This window comes from Phasianus colchicus, chromosome 1, assembly GCF_987193195.1.
Source record: "Phasianus colchicus chromosome 1, bPhaCol1.hap1.1, whole genome shotgun sequence".
Lineage (NCBI taxonomy): Eukaryota > Metazoa > Chordata > Aves > Galliformes > Phasianidae > Phasianus > Phasianus colchicus.
Window position 1 is genome coordinate 116692577 of NC_143436.1, and position 26121 is coordinate 116718697.

Here is a 26121-nt window from a genome sequence, read left to right on the forward strand (position 1 = left end):
AAATGGCACCTGTTGAAATTCATTGATGCTTGCTGAATGTTTATGGAGACCAAGCAGAGGACATGACCACAGAGAGGGATGGGTGGTGCATTTCAGCAGTGGTGATAGTGACAGCGGGTCACCTTTGCTGGTGCAGATTGTTATGAGTGCAGCAGACAGCCTCTTGTTCATCACTGAAAAGGAACAGCTCGTGGTGATTGAAAAATAGCATTTTGTAGCTGAAAGTTGGCCTATCAAACAGTGTTATTGTGCTCTTTGTATTGTTTGTAGTTTTCATGAAAATAAATTTTCAGAGCTGCCAATGTATATTCCATTTTCTTCAAGAAAATATCAGAAACTCATACTGCTTAAGATTTTTTCAAAGGTTTGTTTTTGTTCCTTGTATATCACAGTTTCTGTGCAAAATGGTAAATGTGTTCTCAATCAAAAGTGAAACGTTTAGAAGAGGGATGGAGACTTTATGCTTCATCTTGAACAAACTCCATAACATCCAATCAAGCAAAATGAAATCCAAGCCTTTAAAACTCTCTTTATTATAACTTTTTTCCTATTTGTTTTTTATGGAGTGAAGTTGATCATCAGTGTGAATCTCTCATTCAAAGGTTCAAAGGAAATTATGACACTTAGATATGATTAAATGGGTGATGGAAAGTCTCCTGGAACATACTAAAAAACATCCTGGGAAAGCTTTATTCTAGAAACTTGCTCACCTTTGTTGTGCCCCATGCAAACATAAAAATAAAAAACAACACTGAAGTTCATCAGAAGACATTCAAAACTCTTATACAGCAGCTCTATGTGAAATCCTCTAAGACAAAGAATCCTCCTGTCCTAGCAGCACGTAGGTAGGTCTAGTGTGCTTACATCTTTCACAGCAAAGTAAACTGTGAAGCTTCCTTGCTGTGCTTCTTTGTGATTGATACTATGTTTAAAAACAGTAGTGTAATGTATTCTGTAAGTATTTTTCTTATCAAGGAAGTTGTTACACAAATCTGATATTTTTTCCAATCATTATATTTGTATATACATAAGAAGTTCTATTATTAGTCTTCTAATCAAATATTTTTTGTATGGAAACAACAGATCCTAAAAAATCATAGTGTATCCTACGTACAAAGAAAAAAGAAACATCATTGAATCCAAATATTTCAAGCATAAAGAAGCAGGTCATGAGTAGCACAAGTCATGGAGCAAGCTTTCCTGTGCTTCTTTTCAACACGGATCCCATTTCTTAAATCTCCTGCAATTTCTTTCTTGCAAAATATCTACTCTTGAAAATCCCCTGGATTTGCCATTTGTTCCCTAAAAACAATGGGAAAGACGAGAAGGAGCTGGAGCTGCACAATGGTGTGTGAGTTGAGCAAGATGGAATGGGTGAGCTGCCGGTACCACAGTGTAAAATTATTGATCACAGGATTCACTCTGTTTCTGTTGGGAGACACTGTTTTAGCCTGTCCTCTTCTTGCACACTACTGATATTTCCTAACATCAGGTAGGAGCTGAATCATCTCGGTAGGTGTTTTCTCTGATCCAGTTAAAATCGGCCAGTGCACTCAAATTATAAGTGGCAAAGTGATGATTGCTTGGCTGTAAAGAAGATATAGTCCAATACATCTCTTTTCTTTATGAAACTCAAGAAGATGTTTGCATAGGCAACTATTTGTTAAAGTGTTAATCTTTGAATATGTTTTCAGTGGTAAATGCCTGTGTAGAGAAGCTGGATCTGGTGCACTACTGTATTAAAGTGAGTATAATATCTCTAAAATAAATACGTTATGAAGCAAAAGCATTTTGGTTTCCTATGAGTGCAGGAAGGATAAACTAGTAAAATAAATGTTTTTTAAACCACTTTTATCTAAAGGGACATGCAGGAATATAGCCACTATTCTTATTCTGCAATAATAATAACCACTGTCATCAACCCAAAAAAAAAAATGGAAAAAAGTGAAGAAAAAGCATGTATGTGCAGTGAACTTGTTAATCCAGAGTGGTTTATAAGCTGACAAACTAAGGTGTGTAGCATTTTGAAAACAAAAAGACCTGTTCCTATTAGGATAAGTTACAGAGCACACTCATATCCCAGCATATATTTCTGTAAATGATTCTTGATTCCTCACCAAAGGGTCTTAAAAATTCTTTAGTGTTAAATGAGACTGGGTCAGGAATGGAAGATATGTACTTCAAGTGAATTTCAATCTCAGTTCAAATACTATTTCATAAAGCTTGGAAATTTTGAAATGACCACTTCATTCCTTTTGAGTTAGCATATAGATTTTGCCAAGGATTAGAAGGGTCAAGTTGTTAAAATTATGCTAATTGTGTTAATTCTGAGTAATAATTAGAAGGTAATTGCACCACCACTCTGTAGATGCAAAAGAGCGTTAAGTATCAAATCTAGCAAATGTTTAAGTCTGTGCAAAGTATAAAACTTCATTTAATGAGGTTCAAGTTAAATTCAGCTACTTTATTACATGATACAAGGCTCTGCTATCCCTCAATGGGGTCAATATTTCAAGTTTCTTACAGAATATATTATGTGCACAACTTTTAAAATATACTCCTAATTAGCTAGGATAATAGTAATGTGCTGGTGCTTATGTGGTATTTTTAATCTGTGTGCTATAAAAATGGTGCTCGGTCTTGAGCAGATATTGTAAGAGATGATTCCATTCCCAAGGAATTAGGAAATAAATAATAATGTTACATGTACATTCCGGAGAAAAGCCGTATAGCGAAACAGAATCAATTATTGATAATACTGGATATACTTTGTATGAGTTTAATGGTTTTATTTGATTTTAAGTATTTAAATACTGTTTTATTTAGCCCACTTGATGCTGCCAGCTATTTTCTTTCAGCCTCAGTAAAGACTTTGTTTTCTTAGCAGTAGTGAATAGAAGCTCATGTTGTTTCTCATGTTACCGTAGCACTTTGCTGAGTCTTTAGGTGAACACATCCCTTTCTCACTCTCATAGGCTTTCCAAGGTATTCATTTGGATGTTTGAGTTCTGAATAAGATGAATTTGTTTTAGCACTTTGAGAGTGTTGTATATTGCCCTTCTAACAGTATACATTTCAGTTGTAACACTTGATCTTCTAGCTGTTGGATTCAGCTTTAGCACTGCTTCTCAAATAAGGTGCATTAAATTTATCACATGAAATTTAAATTAATGACCTGAAAATATTTTGGGACAAGGCATGTTTTTATACATTTGAAATTGATATTCTTGGGTATAATTAAGCTAAATAACAAGTAATAATGTGTTTTCCTGTAACGACATAATAGAGCAATATTGTGTCTTTTGAATATTATTTGAAGGTGCTTTGGCTCTTTATGCTGTCTTGATTTCATTAAAGTCTATGTATTCACTAAACTTCTTAGAAAAAAACAGTTGTTTTCATTAGAGTGTCTTCCTCTAAAGCAGATGTAAGGAGGCGATAGATTATAATTAAGGGTTAAGTCTCCCAACATAAATATCAAGGAGCCTTTTATGTTTTTCAGTGATGCCTTTTGAAATCATTTCCAAGAATAGTCTGACATTTGTAACTCTTTCCTTTGTTCTTGATAGCAAGATGAAGCCAGTATATATGCTGCTCCTCTGTATTTCATCTTGTAAACTTGTCTCCCACATGTAACCTCTATGCAAAAATATGAAGCCAGTGATTTTCCTGTTGTCACACGTACACTGTTGGACCCACATGTGTTCATAAGGCTTGAGTATTGTGGAACCAGTAGGGAAAGATGTACTTCATGTGGGAAGCTTCCTGAAAGCAGCAACAGCATCTTATGTTCCTTGTGCTGCAGAAAACCACCCTGTAGACAGAGGACTTAGTGTTTTGCTGCCTCTGTAAGTTATCATGTTATCTTGGAATCATTGAAAACTTTGAGCTCAATTATGTTTTTTTCTTCATCAACTCTTCAAATGTGCTGTTAGCCTGCTCGGTGGAAAAGATCACATTCATGGTCTGCTGCTTATGGCAGTCAGTGAAAGCTTGGTTTACGTTCATTTGCTCTACAGAAAGTATGCTTATGATGCTAGCTTTGGTATGCCAACCTAGTTAATTATAGTCCATCATAAAATGTTGTGCTTGTGAAACAGCTTAAAAAAAAGTTAACACAAACCTGCTGCAAAGATGATCTAGTCACTGTAAATATTCTATGTTTAGTTTCAAGGTAGACAATAAGTATAGTATTAGCTGTAATTTGATCTTAGTACATGGATAGACACAGGCTCTCCTGTCCATACATCTTTTTGGGGATATTTCAGAATTTTGCTAAGTGTTGTTGCAGGTATGCATGAAGGAGTCCAAAATAATAACATAAATAAAATAAATAAATCATCCACTAAGTCATAAGTGGATTATTCTGTTCTCAGACAGTGTATACATTCATTGAACGGGAGAAGCAGAGGTGCCCAGCTGATGTATACTTTAACATTCGGCAGTGAGAGCATTGCTGTGTTTGCCCTATCTGGGGACAAAAGCCTATGTATATATATGCTTAAGTATATATACCCACTTAAAGCTACTTGTGTTGCACATCAGAAAGACTTGGCTGATGGTGGTGACTGGAAAGAATGTAGAAAAGCTTGTAACAACAAAATATATATTGTTTAAAAAATGGATGGCCAAAGCAGATCAATGAAGCCAGCAATCCAATCTTCATTTTCTTATAGATGCTCTTTTGTATCAATGGTTGCCAATAGCAAGTCCTCTCAGGCAGAGCTTGCTGAAAGGCTAATACTGATCTAATGGCAGTTAGAAATTCTTGTGTGTGGACAATAGCAAATCTGTCAACTGAGCCACACAGTGCTACCCAACAGGATAGTTGAACTGGTATGATACAGATCACTGCAGCCTATCTTGACAACATCTGTAAACATATCAGCCTTGTCTTCAATGCTGGACACGGGTACATACAGGGCAGTGATTTCATGTTGTAGATTTATATTATTCTCTGAGTTCAAGGCATGTAATGGCTTGGGCTCAGGATACAAAAAAGGTCATGCTGTAAAATGAGGGATGGAGATGACAGTCATGGCAGGTATAACAAAGCCTAATAGCACAGCAAGATTGAAGTTCGTCTGAAGTATTATAGAATGTGTGCTTATATAAGCATGTTTATAGAATGATATATGGTTATGTATACTTATAGGTAAGTATGCATGCACATCTATTCGTTTATACATGAATGCTTTTAAAGTAGAAAAGATAGGAATGAGCACAGCTAACCTACAACACTTATGAAAGCTATCCATGTACTTTGGGAGTTAGAGTAAGTTAATCTACCAGAAGAAGAAGGACTTTTAGAAAGCCAAAGGTTAACCACATAAACAAGTATAAATACCCTCAGGTGTTTATTTAAAATAATGCTATAACCATTGAACGTTTAATAGCTGATGGAACAAATCATTTCATTGTGCAGTAAACTTAATAAAAATGTTCTTTGAAAAGCTAATTGCCTACTGTTAAATTTCTGTTTAAGTAAAGCTTGCTGTTGAAAAGGAATTAATAACTCTGTTGTACACCAGACCCAGAGTTTTAAGATTCTCAGAGTACTGTATGTGATAAGATAGTATGCAGGTAGAATTCTTTTCCATAGTAGATGGCAATGTGTATGACTATATTGTCCTTTGAGACTAGTTCTCATGCAGTTGCTGGTATCACACTGTTCAGCAGCCTGCTGCAGATAAGAATGAGTGATGATGCCCTAGATTCTAATGGAAATTTTAGAGCACATGCAGCGGTAGGGAGCAGTCTTCAGCGGAGAAAAACGAGCTAACTTGCAGGCATGAGGGGTCATCAGGAAAGATAAAAAAAAAATAGGACATGGACTCCAGGCTAAGCAAGGCTTTTTAAAGGATAATATGGAAATGAGCAAGAACCAATTTAATTTTTATAATGCCACTCCATTTAACTCTAAAATACAAGGTCAAGGTACTGTGTTTTTCATAATGATTAAACATTTGGGATGTTCTTTTTATTGGAACTGTTGAATGCTTATGTAGCAAAGACTATATATGATAAAGAATTGAATATGGAAGCATCAGGATTTTGTTGTATCTCCTCCCCAAAACGTATTGAAGACAAAGTTGATAATTACTTTCATTTTCATCCTGGCAGTCAAACTTATTTCCCTAAGAAGCTTCTCTTTAAAGTTATCTGGATCCCCACACAGTAATGTCTTAATTTTATGTAAAGTCTGTAAAAACTACTTTCATCGTATAGCCAGCCTGAAATCAGTTCCCTTTACAACAAAATCTCAGCAGTTCCCTTGCTACTGAAGCTACCTATTAGATGTGAAACTTTGCAGTGCACTAGCTTCGCAGTGCTGTCACGAGTTTCTGAAATTATGATGAATAGGTAGAATTTTACTCCAAAACCCTCATGCAAATGTTTTATTTTTTAATGAGAAAAGATGATGCTGTACCTCTCCTGCATAATCATGTAAAAATAAGAACTAGGTGGAGAATTTTCCAGATGGGCTCATCTCAGAGGGAGAACAACAAAGATCTGTGAAAACACTCTGACATTTTGTACTCATTTTCTCTGACAACAGAACTCATTCTTAAGGAGTCTTAATTTTCAGATAACCTACAAGGTATGCTGAGCATTCCACCTGAATGTGTGTCTGCTCCCTGCTGAGTCTTTGCAGAACCACCTACATAGGAACTGATGTGATGGAAGGAAATTTGGGCAGCTCTGAGCAATCAATTCTTCACACTGGAACCAGTCCTTTTGCAGTTGGGTTGGCTCTCTCTGTGCTGTGTGTCAACAATCATTGTAGCTGCCTTGTGGGTTCACTTGGAGGTTTTAACCACATTCATACTTAACATGGATTGTAATTACTTTGTGTAACCAAATTCTCCAGACTGGATTGAGGGAATGAATGAGCGTTACCTTTTTATTTTCTCTATCGTAAATCAGGCTGTCTTTTGAAGCAGTTGTACTCCAAAGCATAATATTAATAGGGCTTCAATTTTTCTGCTATTTTATTTTTTATTTTTAACTGTCTGTCAATAAGGTTTAGAGAAACTCCTCCTTAGCTCCCTTGAGTTCTAAGCCATACCTGGCACAAATAGTAACTTTATGTTGAAAATAGATGGCACTGGTGCAAAGTATTGTATAATGCTGGCTCTCAAGTCCAAACATGGATTCCCATTAGTGTTCCTACTTTGTCAAGTGACTTGTTTTTAAGATAGACTATATTTCAGCTAAAAAAGGAAGAGGAATGAAAATAAAGGTAATTCTAAAAAGTTGATCAGTTGTTTTTCAGACTTGTAGAACTTTTTGAAATTTCTCTGCAGTTTTATTTTCAGTCTGGAATGGTTAATGCTCTCTAAATTGGTAGTCTCCATATCAAGGCTGTGATACAGATTTTTTTTTTTTCCCCAGGTAGTGGGGAAAAAATGAAAGGAAACATGATGGAAACAAAACAAGTCTGTCCATCAATTACAGCCCCTGTGAGAGTGGACACTGGGGTGATATTCTGCACACCTAAGCATAGATTAATTTTTTTTGTGGGGGAGAAACATTTCTGTCATAATTAACAGCAGTCTTCTTTTCCTCCTCATGTAGTGAAGATGAGAGTGCAGTTAAGAGGTAGATGAGATTGCCTCAGTCTTTAAGCACTGTCTTGCTTTGAACATCTGCAGGCAGATTTATAATCACTTGCTAAGGGACAATGCTTCTATGAAGGACTACTGATGCTAGCTAATCTTGGTAGTTTTTTTTTTTTTCAAATAATACTTGTAAGTTTTAGGCTGCTTTTCAGAAAACGACTTTATGCTGGGTATCTAGTGAAAGCTAGGAAAACAAATGGGGATGTCTCTGAGAGATGACTGTCATAAACTCAAAGTGTAATGGATGTCTTTAACAGAAGGAGGTGAAAAGTATCTCTGAGTTAAAACAGTGTTTAAAAAGCATGTACCTTATTTATTTCTTTAGAAATGTGGCTAACTGTATAAAGATGACAACAGTTACATAACAGGACAAGAGACAGAAGCTTATGCAATTTAATAGCAAGATTCAGAAGTTAAAACTGAAATACAGATAACCAAAAGCTGCCAGCAGAGCTAAAGATCAGCTTGTTTCACCTTTGTGATGGCCTCACTCCAACATGAGCTTGAGGTATTCTGATTTCTGAGTCATATGCATTGGTGATGTCCAGGAAAAAGATATTAATATTGGTATCATTGTGAAAACCTTATGATTCCAAATTTGGATAAAGGAATTTATTATAAATGCTTTGTTACATCAGCACAGAAGAGCAATATGATGTTTTCAAGCATGCGCTGAGTGTGTGAGTGAGACTTAATTGCTGAATTTGAGTAAGTCTACTTCTCTGCCATTTCTTTTAGCGGTAGAGAATTCTGAAAATACAATCAGTGTTGGTAAAAAAAAAGCTTTTGAAAATAGATCAGAGATAATAACAAGGAAAGGAAAATATCTTAAATTTGCTATTACCTTTTCTTAAATCTACATAAATAAGAATTTATAAACTTTTCTGGGACTTCAGTGAAAGAGTAAGAATAGCAAGGCAAAGTATCTTTTTGTTGCTGTTTTAAAAGGGGATGAATATACATTATACTATATTGTTTCTAAATTAGCAATGGTAAATTTCTGTATGTGTAGTTTAAGCAGCAGAGCTATATACTATTCTATAAAGTGCATTAACATATTTGGTGGAAGCTAGTAATGCAAATGAGAAAGCAGTACAAATATACTTTAGCTGCCTTCCCCAGAGTAGGAATTAGGCCTGCTAATGTTTTAACACCATGAGTCACGAGTGGGGAAAAAGGTTTGCTTTTCATCTGTGCCCTAGTTTTTTGTTCTTTGCTATATCTGGAATTTTCTCAGAGATCAATGGAAAGAATGGTTCATCTTTAAAGCCTGATTTATTTACGTGCTATTTTTAGCTCAGTACTCCAGCTGCAATGTCTTTTCAGAAAGAGAAGTCTCAAATCTTGGCAAGGGTGAGGTCCACGGTAGTCTGTGAAAGGGGATGACTGTGCCACAGTGCATTTATGTCTCGCGAAGATGTGTTCTTAGTTTCCTGGGGGGAGATCCTTCCCCTCTGCTGAACTGATCAAATGCAGATGAGATCTAGAAGAAATAATAGTACTTACAAGCAGGAGCGAGAGGTATGATTTTATAATTCAGTGTATTTTTTGTATTTTGAACTGAAGTAAAGATAACTTCTTGTTTTAAACTACCGAGTAAGCTCTTACTTATTCAGAATTATTTGAATGATTCAAAACCCAAAATGTTTCCAAAGAGGAAAAAAATAGCTCACCTCTTTCTGTTATAATGAAAACTGAATTGCATTGCATTTACAGTGATTCCAAGAAGCAATTTGAGCCAGTGATTTCATTTCCCCCTCCCTCAGTGGGGCCTGTAAGTGAGGGACCTGCAACAGAATGTGTGTTTGCGTGGGCAGAAGTTCCCATCTTCTCTTAGAAATTGCACAAATGACTTATAATTAGCAATTTCAAACAACAAAATGGCTACAACTCTCTCCTTGGTTTAGGACAGTTTTCTGAAATATTAGTTTCTATTTATAGATTTGTTTCTTACCGTGTTCCTTTTTTAGGATTCAAAGCATTTCCCTTGAAGTAGTCTGACTTTCTAATGGAGATCATTTACACTGCAAGAAAAAACACAGTATTTTGAGCACAATCTCTGTCTAAAGGAATTGTGTTTCCTGGTGTCTCTAGAGTACCTTGAAGACTGTACATTACTTACAAAAGCTGTGTTCTCATTTAAAGTCCCATTGGGTTGTGCGTGCTATCACTGACAATCCTCTGTGAAGCATCCTCCTGCCATCATTCCTGTTTGGTTATTTACCCAGACAAATAGATATCATGTTGATTCACCAGTAGAAGAATGGATTATGTAACTTCAGTCTTTACAGATTTTCTTTGGACCAACACATTACTTTTGGGCAGTATCAGGAATTGGGAAAGTTGAAAAACTTCCTTTTTGTCATTGTTTGTACTTGACATAATTATTTTTAGTCCTGAAAGCAGAGTCTAGAATAAGGGAAAGTGTCTCTCTCGTTCACCTGAAGGCTCTAAATAAATCAAATGTTACCTTCTATTCTGTCTTGTGAATGCTTAGATTCACATAAAATAAACCGTGAAGGACTTCAGTGAATACAGACTCCTCTTATTCCATTTTGCAGGTAATTGTTTCTCTTCTCACCAGAAATGGCTTCAACTTTCATCCTGTTTGGGCCAATGTTACGTTCATAATACGCTTTCATATTAAGGAGATTTTAGTTTGACAAGCAGCAGCGCGCTTAATAAGGACAAGGAAAGTAATCAAGATTTAGAGCATATCTGTCATACAGTGTGGGTCTCCACACATGCTTCAAGACTACTTCTCATAGAAATAAGTATGTGTTTAGGATATTCCCAACTATGTAAAGGCAAAAACAAAGGTGATCTGGGTTGTAGGGTTTTGGCAACAACAGTGGACTTTGTTTTCCTCTTAAATTTACTGATCTCATGCATTTTAGTCTATTTGTTCATCAGCCAGAAATGATATTTGTCTACCTGAATTTATGCAAAGAAATATGACTTACATCTCTTTCATGTCATTTGCTGTTTTCTTGTACAGTAATTAATGACAAGAAAACACTTTAATTCAAGGGTATTTGAGAACCAGAGATTTGATAATTATGACTGTGAGGCATTTTCAGGTGGCAGATTGATAAATTATTTTGATATTAAGACTTCTGGCAGACTCGCAGTAGGAAATTTCTGTACAAAAATCTTCCTTAACTCTCCCACAAACTGGAGAACAGAAAAGCCATGACGACGTTGTGTGTGAACTTCATGTGAACTGTTTTTCTCACTTGCTTTCCAGAGTGTTAGCCTCAAGTGTGGATGAGCGCCTCCTGCCCACCTAACATGCAGCAAAGACTGGAGCTCTACTCTGAGTACTCCACTCAGGTCCTGTTTTTTTCCCACACTGCTGAAATGGGACAGAGTTTTCAGCCTGTTTTTCTGTGTAAATACAGCTCATGAGATTTCATTCAGTCTGTATTCAGTCCATCTGTCTCTCATTGCGCAGTCTGTAATGATTTTTGAATTCTTGGTTCACTTTTAATCAAATCGGAAATGAAGGTAGAGATTTCAAAATAAGTTCCTACAAGTCTTAGAATTGCAGTGTCTGGGTAGGAAATGATTCAGTGCTGACATTGAGAAGCAGACGAGCAGAGGTCAAAAGTTAGCTGTGTTCCTTCAGAGCAGCCCACAAGCTAATGAGTGAATGAATCTTGGCCAGCAGAACATCATGCACTTACCCAGCCTGGCCTGGTGAGAAATGGAAGAGCTGGAGCTGTTGTGGTGGGAGGGATGAAGCGTAAAGGTCAAGGAGGGTAAAAAGTTGCCAGTTTGTAAACAGGCTTCATTAGTTCCATTCTTACAGAATAATTCAGATTTTTTTTTTTGTCTTCCCCATGGCAGCTTATGGTAGATGAGATAGACTGTAAGACGGAAGGGCAGTTGAGTAGGTTGCAAATAGCTACCAGGTGTCTTGTGTGTGGGGCAGTTGCTGGAATGTCACAGGGGAGGTCTTACTGAGCTAAGGCTTCTTAATTTTGGCAAGGCAATAAAACCTATTCTTTGTAATTTCAACCTTGTATGAGAGTTGAGCAGCGTTTCAAATATGACTGAGAGGAGAAATGCTTAGCCTTTGGCATATGTACATCAGGTTTTTAAATAAGGAAAGATTATGAATTATTGCAAGGTAAACTTCTGCAAGCTCTTTTTATGAGCTATCAAAGTGAACCACATATTCTTTTCTTTTCCATGCCCGGAAAAAGTGTTTACCATGATGGATTCTCTAAGGTATGCCTGCTCAATCCTTTAGCTGCTAGTTATTTTGCAGAAAAACAGAAATAGAGAGTGGATTTTATATCCAGGCATATTTTGCTATTTAATGTTAAGATTAGAATTTCATAGCCAATCTTTTGTTGAACTGATATAATACCATATATTAGATATATAGTGTCATAGGGGATTCAACAAAAATACTTGTTCAAAATGTTAGAAAAGATGATGTAGCATAATTACATGCAGTTAGAAGAGTAGTTTGGCCAGAATTGTTGGGGAAACTAAAAACAGTTCCATTTGCACCAAGGTTTCTGAAACTGTTAAGTAGAATTTGATACATCCTCCTTTTTTAAGGGGCTGGGTAAGTTTTGAAGGCTACAAAGTATATTTTACTTACTTGTTTTTCCTTTATCTTTGTAATTTATTAAGCTGTTAACTTTATTAAGCAGTTTAAAACAGTTTGTTTTATCTTACTAAGTGAGATTCTACTGATTTATTGACTGACATTTCTAAAGATTTTAAGCTAGAAATCAGTATGTTAATTTTGAATGAGAAGGGCTACTGCGATTGATAGCCATTTTCTCCTGCTGTGAGAGAAGTTGCAATACAGAACATAACTTTTTTGATTCTGACATAATCTTTAGTAGATTTCTGGCATGGCATGGTGTTGTTTCTAGTTACATTTTTTTGTGTGTTTATTCTTGTATTATTTTAGTGTGGGTACAAAATAAGTAGATGAAAGTATACACATGTGGACTCATTTTTAAACTCATTGGGGGAAACTGTTATGTAGTGCAAGTCAGAGCTCTGCTTTATAGTAAAACTTACTATTTACTTAATTTTTTAAAGGGTTACAGTGAAGACTTCCACCTGTCCCAGTTGGTCTTTGACGTATAATGGGCTTTGGTAAACTTATTAAAAATGTAAACCATCTAAATAGTTTTGTCCGTAAACAAGTAAGTTGTTCCTTTTAAAGGGAAATATCTATTTAATACAAAATGGAATATGCCAATTGCAACTATAGACCAACATAGAAAGGTGGTGTAAAATTTAAGGGTAGAAATTTGGGAATAGAAACAGGGAAACTCCACGAAGTTCCATAAATAAAAGCAATCTTGGTAAAACACAGTGGTCTTCTATGAACTGCACCTTAGAAGGTAAAATAATCAACACTATATAAGAATATTAATCCTATTGACTGTTATCTAATAGTTCTGTTATTATAAAATATACTTATTTTAAACTGGAGTATTGTGTTAATACTGTATTAGCATACTGTTTTTGTATTCAGATGATGCCACAGATAGTGATGGGGTCTGCTGTGATTGCTGTGAGCTTTGAATGGCACTGTTTTAATTCTGTCTAGACTCTTCTAAACATGGAAAACTGTATTTATGACTATGTAAATATTAAAATTTTAAAAACCTGAAATTAAGCAGACATGATACGTTATCTTTAGAAAGTAAGAAATTGTCTGACAGATTTATATGTAATTTGATATATGTCTTTCTCATGCAACTTTACATAAGTGAAATACCATTTTTCCCTCATAAACTGTTTTGTAGAAACCTAGGTCAGGGAGTTATTAAATGCCCTCAGCATTCATGAGCTAGGGAAACTGAATGTGTAAAAGAATTTAGAATTTCACACTCCTGCTTCATATTTTTTCTATGGGTCAAATCTCTAGTAAACTGCATGACCTTATTAAATGTTTCTGTAAGGGGGAAAAAAAAAAATGTAAACAAGACCTTTTTTGTTTGTGTTTATAACAAATTTATGAAATAACAAATCTTTAGAGAGAGATATAATGTTTCTTAGATCATTGCTCAGGCAAAGTCTTCTGCTTCCTGATTCCCTTTTCTTAGTCTGGTAGCTGTCTGTATTTTCTCAGACTTTAGATATTGTCCCTATCTGAAGAGGTAAGGAAGAGCTGGTCTGGGGGTTGGAATGAGATGATCTTTGAGGTCCCTTCCAACTCAAGGCGTTCTATGAGTCTATGGTTAATCACTAATGGGCAGAGTAATCAGTAGCCATGAAGTTATCAAAGCTGATTTGATTTTTAGTAGATTAAAATCTGTTTATTATTATGTTTTAATTTTATTTTCATGGATTGAAGTGAAATGTTTTCATGTTGATAGAGTGTATGATGTTTTACTTGGTTGCAGAAACAAGAACAACAAAAATTTATTCTACATCTTGATGTGTAAAACTCTTGCTGCTGCTTTTCAGCCAAAAGACAAGGATGTCAAGATACGTGTTTTCCATTGAAAGTGAATTTCCCAATAAACATATTGATTTGTATTTGGCAAATGTCATGTTGTACTGAGTAAAATGCATTAACATTAAGTATGCAATGAACATCAGTTCCTGAAAGTCTTATTATGTTTATAATATCAACTGCTTTGAAGCAAGTTGATGAATTTAGCAATCAGAAATGAAATTATGGGGATATGTAAATCAGATATCCCTTGAGTAACAACACTGGTGTGCTTAGGAAAGCGTTTGAATTAATACTTGGAATTAATAAAAGATCAGACCTCAAATGCTATAATTATATTCTGAAGAAAGAACCAGATGGATACACAGGCTAAGTCTCTTAGATATGGAAGAATACAAAGTGCGGCAAGGGTAAAGTATCATCCCTGGTGGTTGTGGCAGGCAGTAAAGCCAGTTTTTTGTAAATTAGTACAATTCAAATGGAAGGAAAGGCTCCTCTCCTTTTTAGCACTCCTAAGAAAGAAGTAATAGGGCTAAGACAATTCTCTGAAGAAACCAGAATTAGTGGAGATATGAAAGGCAAAGGAAGGGAGCAGTAAAATCAAAACTGAGAAAGAATGAACATGACCTGATAGCTTATGAACTTGTGTGTACCTCACCACTGAATTTCTCCTATCAATTAGTGTTTCTCAGAGGCTTAGGGCAAGTACCAGCTTGATAGTGGCAGTAGGAGGAGAAGCACTAGGTGAACAATTAATTCTGGTTGCCAAAATCTTCAGGTAAATGACTGAGTCTGTCTTTAGAAGGTTGACCTTACACTCTTTTTTTAAGAGAAAGTATTTCTGTTCAGCTTGGCTTATTGTGTTTTTAACCAAATTGATATTTCAGGCAATATTTGAGTTTTGTCCACAAAATATTCTTGAACCAGGATCCACGGTTGGCTTAGGAATTATTTAATGCAAAGCTGTAATACAAACATGTGCTAAAGTTATTAAGGGAGGCTGTGCATTGCACCTATGTCTAAACTGTTGCAAGCCTAAACCAACTCATTGCCTTGTTTCTCAGAGGAACTGTCCATAAGAGAGAAGCCACTTTTAGTGGCTGGATGTTGCCCAGGATACATTTATTCCTTTATTACTTGCTACAGTTGAAGTCAACTCAGGGCACAGTGACCACTAGTGTCCAAATTTCTTGGACTTTAACTTCTTTTATAAGTACGCACAATGTGATTTTATTAGCTTAGTGCCAGGTTTTTCTATTTTATCTGGTACAGGAGGGATTTTGCACAGTTCCCATAGAATAAAAAAGTATCCAGAAACATTTCTCATGCCTGTCAAAATGTATTTTTTTTATATTAGTGACGCAGAAAAGCTATGCACAGATTTTTGATGAAAAAAATTGTATATGCTATTTTAACTTGCTTTAAAATGAAGTGTAAAAGATGAATACTTAGAAAGTGAGAGTTATATAAATATTATCCCAATTACTTGAAAGGGGCAATATCTGCAGTAGCTTGTTCTAAAGGGTGGCTATAAATGACCAGCAATAGATAAACATATAAATACAGCTTGTCTGGTGTTTCTAGTCTTCTGCTTTTATTCAGTGGGTATTTTTTTTCCAGAGGCAAAGGCACTGACAAATGGCAGTTTAGTAATTTCAAGAGAAAGAGGTAATATATAATAGCTTGAATATCACGTTTGAAGGGGAAATAGGGTCCTGAGCCACATCTATTAATTTCAGTGCTGCTGTGTTGAAAACTAGGAGTGGTACTTATAGTACAGAGGTTCCTTACCAGAGCAAATAGCAGCTTTTGAGTTTTTAAAGCACAAGAGGCATATAGGAAATAACTTATACAAAAGTATGGGGATTTCTGAGTAAGTCAGAGAAAGCTGTGAGTAATCTGTAGTAAAAAATCTGCTTTTGGTTTTAGAAAAGTCAAACCGATTTAGATATGGCATAAAAACAAAGAATGTTGTTCACATTTAGATGGGTTATAATAAGTTATTTAACTAAAAAAACATGGCCTGATATTAATTCCATCTGTTACTGATGTTCTTGAAAATGTAAGAATAGGCTATTTTTGAAGAAAATAGGCTATGTTGTTATTTTCAGTATTCTAGTGCCTACTACTATATGAGTATTGTAATTTGTGATAAATGAAAACAGACTGAAGACCATACTTTTCTTATTATTGACGTTGCTTACTCAACAGTAGCTTTGCAGGTAGAAAGTCAAAATGGTTTCATTATTGGAAATTGCAAATTAAACATGATAACAAATCAGGCCGTAGCCCCAACATTGTCCTGTTATATATGGAGTTAAATGAAAATGTTTGATAGAAATGTTTGATAGAAATTTGTTTTTGCATTTGGTGCTACATCAATGTGAAAATATATTTGAGCAGCAGAGATGCGCTACAAAATCATGAGTAGGTTTGGGCTTAAAGTTCAATTTTCTGTATTTAACCTGAAGCGTTACAGTTAGTATGCATTAGCAGTGGAATTTATTTTTTCAGAAAAATGTCTTCATTCTCCCTGCAGTATTTCTGAATCAGTTCTGAAATTAAATTGGATTAATGTACCAATAAGAAGCTACTGTGTAATTTGGGATGGAAAGACAAAATAGACCTCTGTTCACGCACTTTACAGTTTAGTGCTGAAATTACTTTCATAACAATTTTGTGTGACATTAGAAACAAATATGAAATGCAAATTCAATGGAATATGGCCAATTTTTAAAATTATGTCCTACTGGAAAATAATGGAACGGAAACGATGCTTTTTTATGTTAATCCCTTGTAAATATTTTCATTAAATCACATGCAGTTAGTTTGATTGTAAGACATCAACATCTGAAGACAATGTCATTTATCTAAATAATTTTTAATTGAATTACTATATCACCAAAGTCAGCTTTAATCTGAACTATCAATATATCCTTTTTCAATGCTTCTAAAATTCAGCAAGTACTTTGCACGTTTTTGTCGAAGCGAGGATAAAGGAAGCACTGACAGAAGTGTAGTGCACATATACCTGAATTTTTTCAGTGGTGGTAGTAGGCATCTTTTAGAACCATACTTACAAGCTATTGCATCTAGATTTTCGAGAGCCAATATCACCATCTAAACAGAAGGAAATTAAGATAAACTTAATCAGCATCTCCAAAGTAGCTACATTACAATAGGCATATGTGAGGGGAAAATTTCAGTTTGCATGCCTTGACTACTTCTTTCCTTTCTTACCCCTGCAGGTTTAATGCTATGAGAAAAATTTGTTACAGGAGGAGAGAAATTCAGGTTAACTTAATTTTTGTTAAAGTGAACCTGAAATCAAGGAACACTTTTGAGTGATCTCATAAACCAGATTGCCATCCTAGCAAAACTTATAGTAATAGGGCCTACAGGATGGTATCTGTTTCTCAAGAGCTAATTATGAAGGGAAAAATCACTATAGTATTAGTATGAACTGGAGGTGCATTTACAGTTATCATTGATAGCTGCACCAGCAGTAACAGAATCCTGGAATTACTGTACAGTACTGAGTGTAAAGAAATGTATGAGACAATTAAGGTAGCCTTGGCTTTTTGAAAGAACAGCAAGCTAGGCTGAAGTACAGAATTCTATAGGTGAAGTACAGAATTTTCAGCATTTATGCCTTGTTTGGTGAAGAACAGATTGCATCTGAAAGGAAAAGGAGCAGTCTAGATGATATAAAAACTTTTCAACAAATCTGTGACTCTTCTGATAGGCAGCCTTTAGCTGACTAGGAATATTGAATATCTCCGTTTATTTTGATAAAATGTATAACTGTAGAGATGCATAATAATCACAGTTTCTTCCTGTAGTGTAGCAATCATTGGTGGTCGGCAGTGTATCAGGGGCAACGCTTTGTGTTTATCTAATTAAACTGCATTAAAATATATAGAAAGAATAAAGTATGTACAAAGCAGAACAAATTAGTAGTTTCATAAGACTATCCAAGCAGTTTGCATTCTATCTCAAGTATATATATTTTTAATAATAATATAATAATAAAGTAGTTCATCTCATAAACTTTTTTTATACTGCAAATTTTTTTATTAAAAATTTTAGTCCCGTGAAATGACAGTGAAATGTCCCTGCTATTGTATGGTATTTATCATTTAATTAGAAAATTGATCTGCAGCAATTTACTTTGCCTTTGGATTTTCTTGTACAGTTGATGTACAAAGAGTACAACTGAGAAAATGAACCCATTTCAGCTTTGTAGGTTTAATCTGACCAGGGCCTACTGTCAGTTCTTGCAAATGCTGCTCTTTTCACAGAGTTGATAATAACGTGCAAACCATAATCACTTTTGTAATTTACACTTAGAAAATACTTTGCATTATATTATTGTCCGCTTCCTCAAAATGTTGTGTGCATTTTTTTTCCTCTTCCATCTCCATCAGCTTCATTAAGGTGTGTAATGTTAACATGAAAACAAACATAACACATGGATAATAATGAACACTGCATTGTTGCTTATAGCAGAACTGCTAGAAAACAACTTATACTCTTTATTGAATGTTTTAATCCCAACAATGTGCCTGTAATGTGTCTCCAGATTAAATCAATTTGATTTAACTGCCTGGAAAATTAATTTCTTCCTTATTTCTGATATAATCTTGAGCAGAGGTACATATACTTAATGGATAAATTCATTGTGGTAACCGAACACTTGCAAGTTCTGTTGCGGATAATTTTCCTCCAAATGCTTTCACAGTTCTCTGATTTATATTGCTGCATCTGGGTAGGCACTTTTATGTCAATCTTATGTTTTTATACATTCTAATGGAGAAGAAAGATTTACGTAGATGAGTGAAGAATAGCACATTAATGTCAAACTCAAGACTGCATATTTTTGAAATCGGTGCACAGTACCTTTACATGCTTTTAGGATCTGAAGCTTACCCTAAATCAAGGAAAGGCAATATAACATTTTTTTTTCTTAAAACATTTTGTGCCAGCAAGTGCTTCTGTCAGGAATTAGAAGCTTGTTTGTGTGTTTCTTTGTGTTGCTACAGGGCTTTTCCATAACAATAAATTACTGTTGAGCACATTTGTCTGCTACAGTGAAAGGAAGAAAGTGCTGGTTAGATTGCTAGTAGAATGGTTTCTGATTATGCTTAACAGTGAAATGCTGTTTCATTCACTGACAAGAGGAAATGAGATTGCAGAAAGAATTGCATGATATATGTACATGTTAACTAAGAAATAACAACTGCAGTCAGATGAATTATGCCATTCTGATACTCTCGTAGGTAAGTGGGTATGAACTCTGATGAATGTTTAATTTACATAATACGTGAAATGAGTCTAAGCCATCAAATTGATTTAATCCAAATCATCATCTACTCAAAACTTTCTCCTTTTTAGTATTTTAATCAGTACAAGGAAATAATTTGTCTTTTAGTCATATTGTCTGGTCAGTTGTCACAAGCCTGGTGAAGGGCATGAGGCAAAAAGGATGGTGCGAAGGCATATAATATATTTGTTAGATATTGGATGGCAAATTGGTTATTTAATTAATTTAAACCTCCTTCCCTATGAGAAATTTAATCAAAGTTTCTCAGTAAAAAATAAAGGATAACTAACTCTTTGTGATGTTTATTTTGGTAGATGCAGTATTAGTATCACAGTATGGATACTGAACTGTAAATAAGCTGTCATAAGACAAAAAAAGAAAAAACCAAGCAAACAAAATCCCTTTGGTGTTTAGAAATAAGAAAATAAATCTATGAAACTGAAGTATCATAAACTTTTATAATTAAATAATTAATTTTTAATGTGGCATACATTGTTTGATGTAGGTCTGGCTTGGACAGAATAGTTTTTTGTCAGTTTTATTGTTTGTTCCTGACAAAATAAAGTTACTCTCAGCTGTCTAAGCGAAGAATAAGGCACAGTCAGGGGTTTTACAAAGAAAATCAAATTTCAGTGCAGAATCATTGTGATGAATGTATTGTTCAAGTTCACTTTGTTAGCTGAGGTAAAATACTGTGATTGAATCAACAGCCATGCATGGCTGTTTTTCAACTGTGTGTGTTACAAGGGGATTCACAAAGAATCATTCCTGCTCCACAGAAAGTGTAGACATCTTTAGCATCCAGAGTTATTACTTGTTGGCTCTTGAGATGTAAAAGTGTCTCCTACGTGCACATGCACAGCTGTGTAGAATTTGCACAGTCTGACTCTTAGATGTCGTTAAACTGAGCATCATCATGCATCTTGTTAACAATCTAACCTTGAGGCATACATTGATCATCTTTCTTCAGGAAAAATTCCTTTTGGCTCCCTGAGTGATGCGTATAATTAAATGTATTGCAGAAGACAGATTGAGAGAAAAAGAGAGGAGTAACAGTGAAAGCAAATTTAAATGTACCAAAGTCCCTAAGTACAAGGATGGCAGCCCCCAGAAAGTAATACACCTTTTTAGCTATGTGTGCTCTTATAAAAAGTTCCTCCCAAGCTTTCCTGTAGGCCCCCTTCAGGTACTGGAAGGCCACTATAAGAGCAGCCTTCCCAGAGCCTTCTCATCTCCAGGCTGAAGAATCCCAACATTCTCAGCCTGTTCCTGCAGGGGAGGTGCTCCAGCCCTCTGATCATTTTCGTGGTCCTCCTTTGGACTCTCACCAACAGCTCCATGTCCTTCTTGTGTTGGAGGCCCCAGGACTGGATGCTGTACTCCAGGTGGGTTCTCATGAGAACAGAGGCAGAATTGTTCCCTCATGATGCTTCTCTTGATACGGGAACCTAGGAAACAGTTGAGTCTCTGAGCTGCAGGTGCACATTGCTAGCTCATGCTGTGTCATTCATCAACCAGCACTCCCAAATCCTTCTCCTCAGAGTTGCTCTGGAGCCATTCTCTGCTCAATTTCTGTATGTGCTTGCGATCACCCCAACTCACGTGCAGGGCCTTGTACTTGGCCTTGTTGAACTTCATGAGGCTGGCATAGGTCCACCTCTCAAGCCTGTCCAGGTCCTTCTGGAAATTGATTAAAGAGAACACGATGTGAATGTCTAGGCAGTTTTAGGATCTCAAGAGTAGAAAAATCCAAATGATGGGTATTCATGATATGATCTGTTTTTCTTAGTATTTAAAAATTATACATTTTGAAAACAGAATACATGCAAGTGTCTGCAATCCACTCAAAATTGTGATTATCTGCGTATTAGTATGATGATGCTGAGTCTCTTCTGAGTTGTTTTATTTCTAATACTGTATAAACATCTCATTTTTTAATTAGGTTAGTTTGCTCACCGAGTTCATAAAGTGATTAGAAACTGTATAATTGCCAGTAGAAGTGTTTCAGGTAGCCTTCTCAGTAAGCTCTGAATCCAGAGGGCAATGTGCCCTTTCATTTTGCCATTTCTGTGTGCAAGAGTGAAATGCCAAATGAAACTACTTGAAGCAGGCTCAGTATCGGTATTCCTTCCAAGATAATCAAGCCCAACCATCACCATGACTTACCAAATCCCATCACTGTACCATAGTAAGAGGAGGAACTTCTTTACTGTGAGGGTGACAGAGCACTGAAACTGGCTGTGCAGAGAGGTGGTGGGGTCTCTGAAGAGATGCAGAAGTCACCTGCACACTTTCCTTTGCAACTTATTGCAATGTTGTCTTAAATCTTTATATGTTCCAAGGTGTGCTGGGAGACTTGGAGCCAGAGAGGTATCAGGTGACTGGAATATTGCAGCTTGTTGGGATACAGAAGAAATGATTTTTCGGTTTGGAAGTGCTAACTTTCTCATCCTATTGCAACATAATAAATCAGTATGCAGGGTACTGTAGCATTATGCTCATTACTCTGCTACTCTTGTATTCTGAAACTGAAGAGTTTAGAGAGAAAAAAAAAAAAGAATAATGGCTTTATTGAAGGGTACCAAAGAAAGCAATAATTTTTCATATGTTTGTAGCAACCTAAAAAAATGATCTGCAAGAAAACCAAAGAGAATTTGTAATAAGCATAAGCTTAGTCTTGACAGTGTGAATCTCAACCTGAAATGTAACTCCTGCCTACAGCTGTGAGTATGTGCTACAGTGGCTTATTAACATTGACCACTTCATCCCCATTTGTGCTGTGTTGATGCATATTTAAAATCTGTGCAAAAGTTGTGATAGGGCATACAATTGACTTTCTGCAGTCTAACGAGTTAGTAATTGTCAGCTGAGGTGTGGTCATGTTATAAAGAGTTCAGTTCAAGTATGATTGAATTTTTGAACTTTCTCTCATAATGTCATACCTGAAGATCTAATCGACAAGATAAATACAGAAATAAAAATGTATGAACAGCCATTGTGTTCATTTTTTGTTCCTGCCTGGTTTAACTATTTTATATCTAATGTTTATATGCAGTTTTACTTTCTCTTTAATTTATATTTTACTTTTAGAAAGACAAAACAAGCATATAACATAATGAAATTCCAGACTATTGTATGCTAAAATACATGCTTTCTACTGGAATAATAATAATAATAAAAAGCTAATTTCAGCACTGAACTTGAAAGCTCTTTTCTATAGACAGTACTCAAATACTCTTTTTTGAGATTGTTTGGTCTGTAAACCTATAAATACGAATCCCAGAGTGTTTCAGCTTATTTTAGCAGTAAACTGTTGAAAATGATTTTACAGTTCTCTGCTTGGACATTTTGAGGAATTACATCGTAAAAATTACTCATGCTCTACTGATGACTAAGAATAGGGAATGATTGATTTCCTTATTTATATATACTTTCTTGAACAGGTGCACTGTGTTCGATGCTTAAGCTATAGATTCAGAACTGTGGGGTTTTTTGTTTGTTTTTAAAATGAAATGAACTGTATAGTAGACTTCTAATGATAAAACATAGAACTAGTAAAACTTGGAAAATAGTCTGTCTTGGTTGTCTTTTGTAGTTCTGAATTTTGTTCTGTAAATGGGAACTGTGTAAGTAGTAGACTTCCTTAGGAGTGTAGTTCCCACTCAAAAACCAGATAAAGGTTTATCAAGTTTCTTGCAGTCAGAGACAAATGTGTTTTGTAATGGCATCTGGAAATGCTCTTGAAACATTTTCTGATTTGTGTTATTTCTTCACAATGGTTCATTGGTGAATGGGAACTGTTGATCACAGTTTGAACCTCTGATTGACCACCTGAGGCAAGCTATAAGTCAGCCACAGGAGCACAGGTGAAGGCAATTCAGCTGTGCTACTGGAAGGGGTGGAGCCTGGCTGCACCTCTCCTGGCTCCCATTTAAGTGCTGACTGTCACGGAGGAAGGATCTCTTTCTGGAGTTTATTGTGAGCCTACAACACCAGTGAGCATTTTTTCATTTATTATCTTTCCACTGCAATAATCCTACTTAGCCTAACCTCTGTACACTTATTGATTGTACAATTGGCTATTTAAAAAGCAAAGAAAACAAAACAACAGAAAAGAGTGTATACCTTCCGGGCTCTAGATGCAAATTTGTTCACAAGTCTTTCTTACAAAATGATCTGCAGAGTATTACTGCTGTGATCTTTATCAGACAAGAATATAGACAAAACCAAACAAAAACTAACAACAACAGACAACCTGAAAGATGCATGTTTAAGAAAACAAAACAAAACCTTAAAAGATACCTTGTAGTCTATTTGGCTTCGGATTTTTCTATTTGGAATTAGGGGAGAGTAAATACTTTCAACTCTTTCCATATGGCCAGTATATGATGAAGAATCTTCGTTCATGCTTGACATTTTTATGAATACGTGTATGTGTTGGTTACTTTGCAGGAGCTTCAGGATGGCATTGGGCGACAGCAAACTGTTGTCAAAACACTGAATGTAACTGGTGAAGAAATTATTGAGCAGTCATCAGCAGCAGATGCTAACGTGCTGAAGGAGCAACTGGGAAATCTGAATACCCGCTGGCAGGAGATCTGCAGACAGCTGGTAGAGAAAAAAAAGAGGTAGGTTAGAAAAAAGCAAAAGCGTTGTAAAACTATTTTGGCTATATTAGATTTGTTTCAAACTCTCTCTTAGCATTTGGAGTTTATATATTCATAAGAGATGTTCAGTAATTACATTTTGTGTATGTGATCATTTAATTCTTCTTTTCTGTCCATTCTTGTTAATGGCTACCACTCCCATCCACATTCCACGTTTTTGTATTTTTATTCCCAGTGCTTAAAAACAATAAACAAGCATTATTTCTTGGTTAAAAGTAGAACAGATTAGCGCTCCATTTCCACAATTTACAGTTGATTTAGCATCCCTCTATTTGATAGTATATCATTGAAATATATATCTATAATACTGATAATAACTTAGCTAATTGATACTGTTAATCCTACTTTAATTCACTTCTCATCAGTGGTGCCATTATCATCTGCATTTCATTCAGGTTGGATAAAAAGAATAGATTGCTTAATTTAATGTTATTTATAATCACTTCCAGATTAATTTGATTTCCTCTTGCAGTCAGAGGAGCATTTGAGTTACAGATAATGAAAATATGGTTTGATTTGTTTAAAAAGAATGTTTCCAAGTGACAAAAAAATGTTGATGCTCATGTTGGATTTTGTAGTGCTTTCTTTATGTAGATGTTATGCCTAAATAGACTTGACATTCTCCTTTACAAAATACCCCAGGTTGGAAGGGACCTCAACAACCATGAATCTCCAACCCCCCTGCCACAGGCAGGGTCACCAACCTCCCCATTTAATAGTAGACCAGGCTGCACAGGGCCCCAACCAATCTGGCTCTGAACAGCTCTAGGAATGGGGCATCCACAACCTTTCTGGGCAGCCTCTGCCAGCACCTCACCACTCCCTCTGTAAAGAGCTTCCCCCTGACACCCAACCTAAATTTACCCTCCCTCAACTTAAAACGGTTTCCCCTTGTCCTGCAGTTATCTACCCCTTCAAAGAGTTGATTCCCCTCCTGTTTGTAGGCTCCCTTTAGGTACCTGAAAGGCTGCAATGAGGTCACCCTGCAGCCTTCTTTTCTCCAGGCTGAACAAGCCCAGCTCCCTCAGCCTGTCCTCATAGGGGAGGTGCTCCAGCCCCCTGATCATCTTTGTGGCCCTCCTCTGGACCCTCTCCAACAGCTCCCTGTCTTTCTTGTACTGGGGGCTCCAGACCTGAACACAGTACTCTAGATGGGGCCTCACAATAGCAGAGTAGAGGGGGACAATCATCTCTCTGTCCCTGCTGACCACCCCTTTAAAATACAGTTGTTGGCAAAGATTTCTTCAAGCAAGGTTTTTAAAGCACAGCTTACTCCTTATGGAAGTACACCAATGAGTGCTGGAGATTTGCTAGGAGAACTAGCTAGTAGCATTCATCAGTTTAATTTCTTCTGATGTGTCATGTGTCTTTGTGCGTGGTTGAGAGCAAAAGCTGTGAAAATTTGCACTGGAGTGGTCAGGCAGTGCTGAAAGGTGATTGTTGAGTTTAACTAAGATTCAGCTTTCACTTTGAGCTCATTAGAAGGAGGAGATTAGAGGAGATGCAGCAAATAAGCTACAGCTGTCACAGGCTATCCTGGTGCTTTAAAGGTTTCTTTCTGCTGTATCTCCAGGTGTGATGGTAATACTGCTTGTTACACATGGGAGTCCTTGGCCTTTATTTATTGCTCTAAAAACTGTTCTTTTGTACAATTGAAACCCATCTGCGTTTTCAAGTCTTACCTTGTTAAGTAAGTGCTAACACTTACTAAACAATAACATATCATTTTTAATAGCCCTGTAAGCTACTATGGTAACATCAAAGCGAAAGATTGGTGGTTGAGCTTTGTCTGAGAATACAAAGTCTGTCCCGCTTCTGGTAAATGCAGATATTGTTCTCACCCTCATTTATCAACAGAAATGTGTATCGGTGTTTTGGCTCAACGCTGTGCTTACAGTCTATGGAGTTTTTTGGCACATCTTACATTTCAGTGAAGCCTAAGATCTGTTACATGGGAATAACATGGTTATGTTCCCTTGATGAGGGATCTTAAATAATCACCCATTTTCACTCATCCTTTCCTCTTTTTGCTCTGTTTGGTTTGTTGATTGGTTTGTGGTTGTTTAGTTTTCC

General features: G+C 36.0%; 1 protein-coding gene across 12 annotated transcripts in view; it reads left to right on the forward strand.

Moving 5' to 3' along the window:
* DMD (dystrophin) overlaps positions 1-26121 on the forward strand; it is a 1153352-nt gene that overhangs the window by 737351 nt on the left and 389880 nt on the right. For all 12 annotated transcript variants that reach the window (XM_090124095.1, XM_090124041.1, XM_031599265.2 and 9 more), the window contains one exon: positions 23834-24009. In XM_090124095.1, the coding sequence (XP_089980221.1) occupies positions 23834-24009 (176 nt within the window). The remainder of the gene's footprint in view (positions 1-23833; positions 24010-26121) is intronic.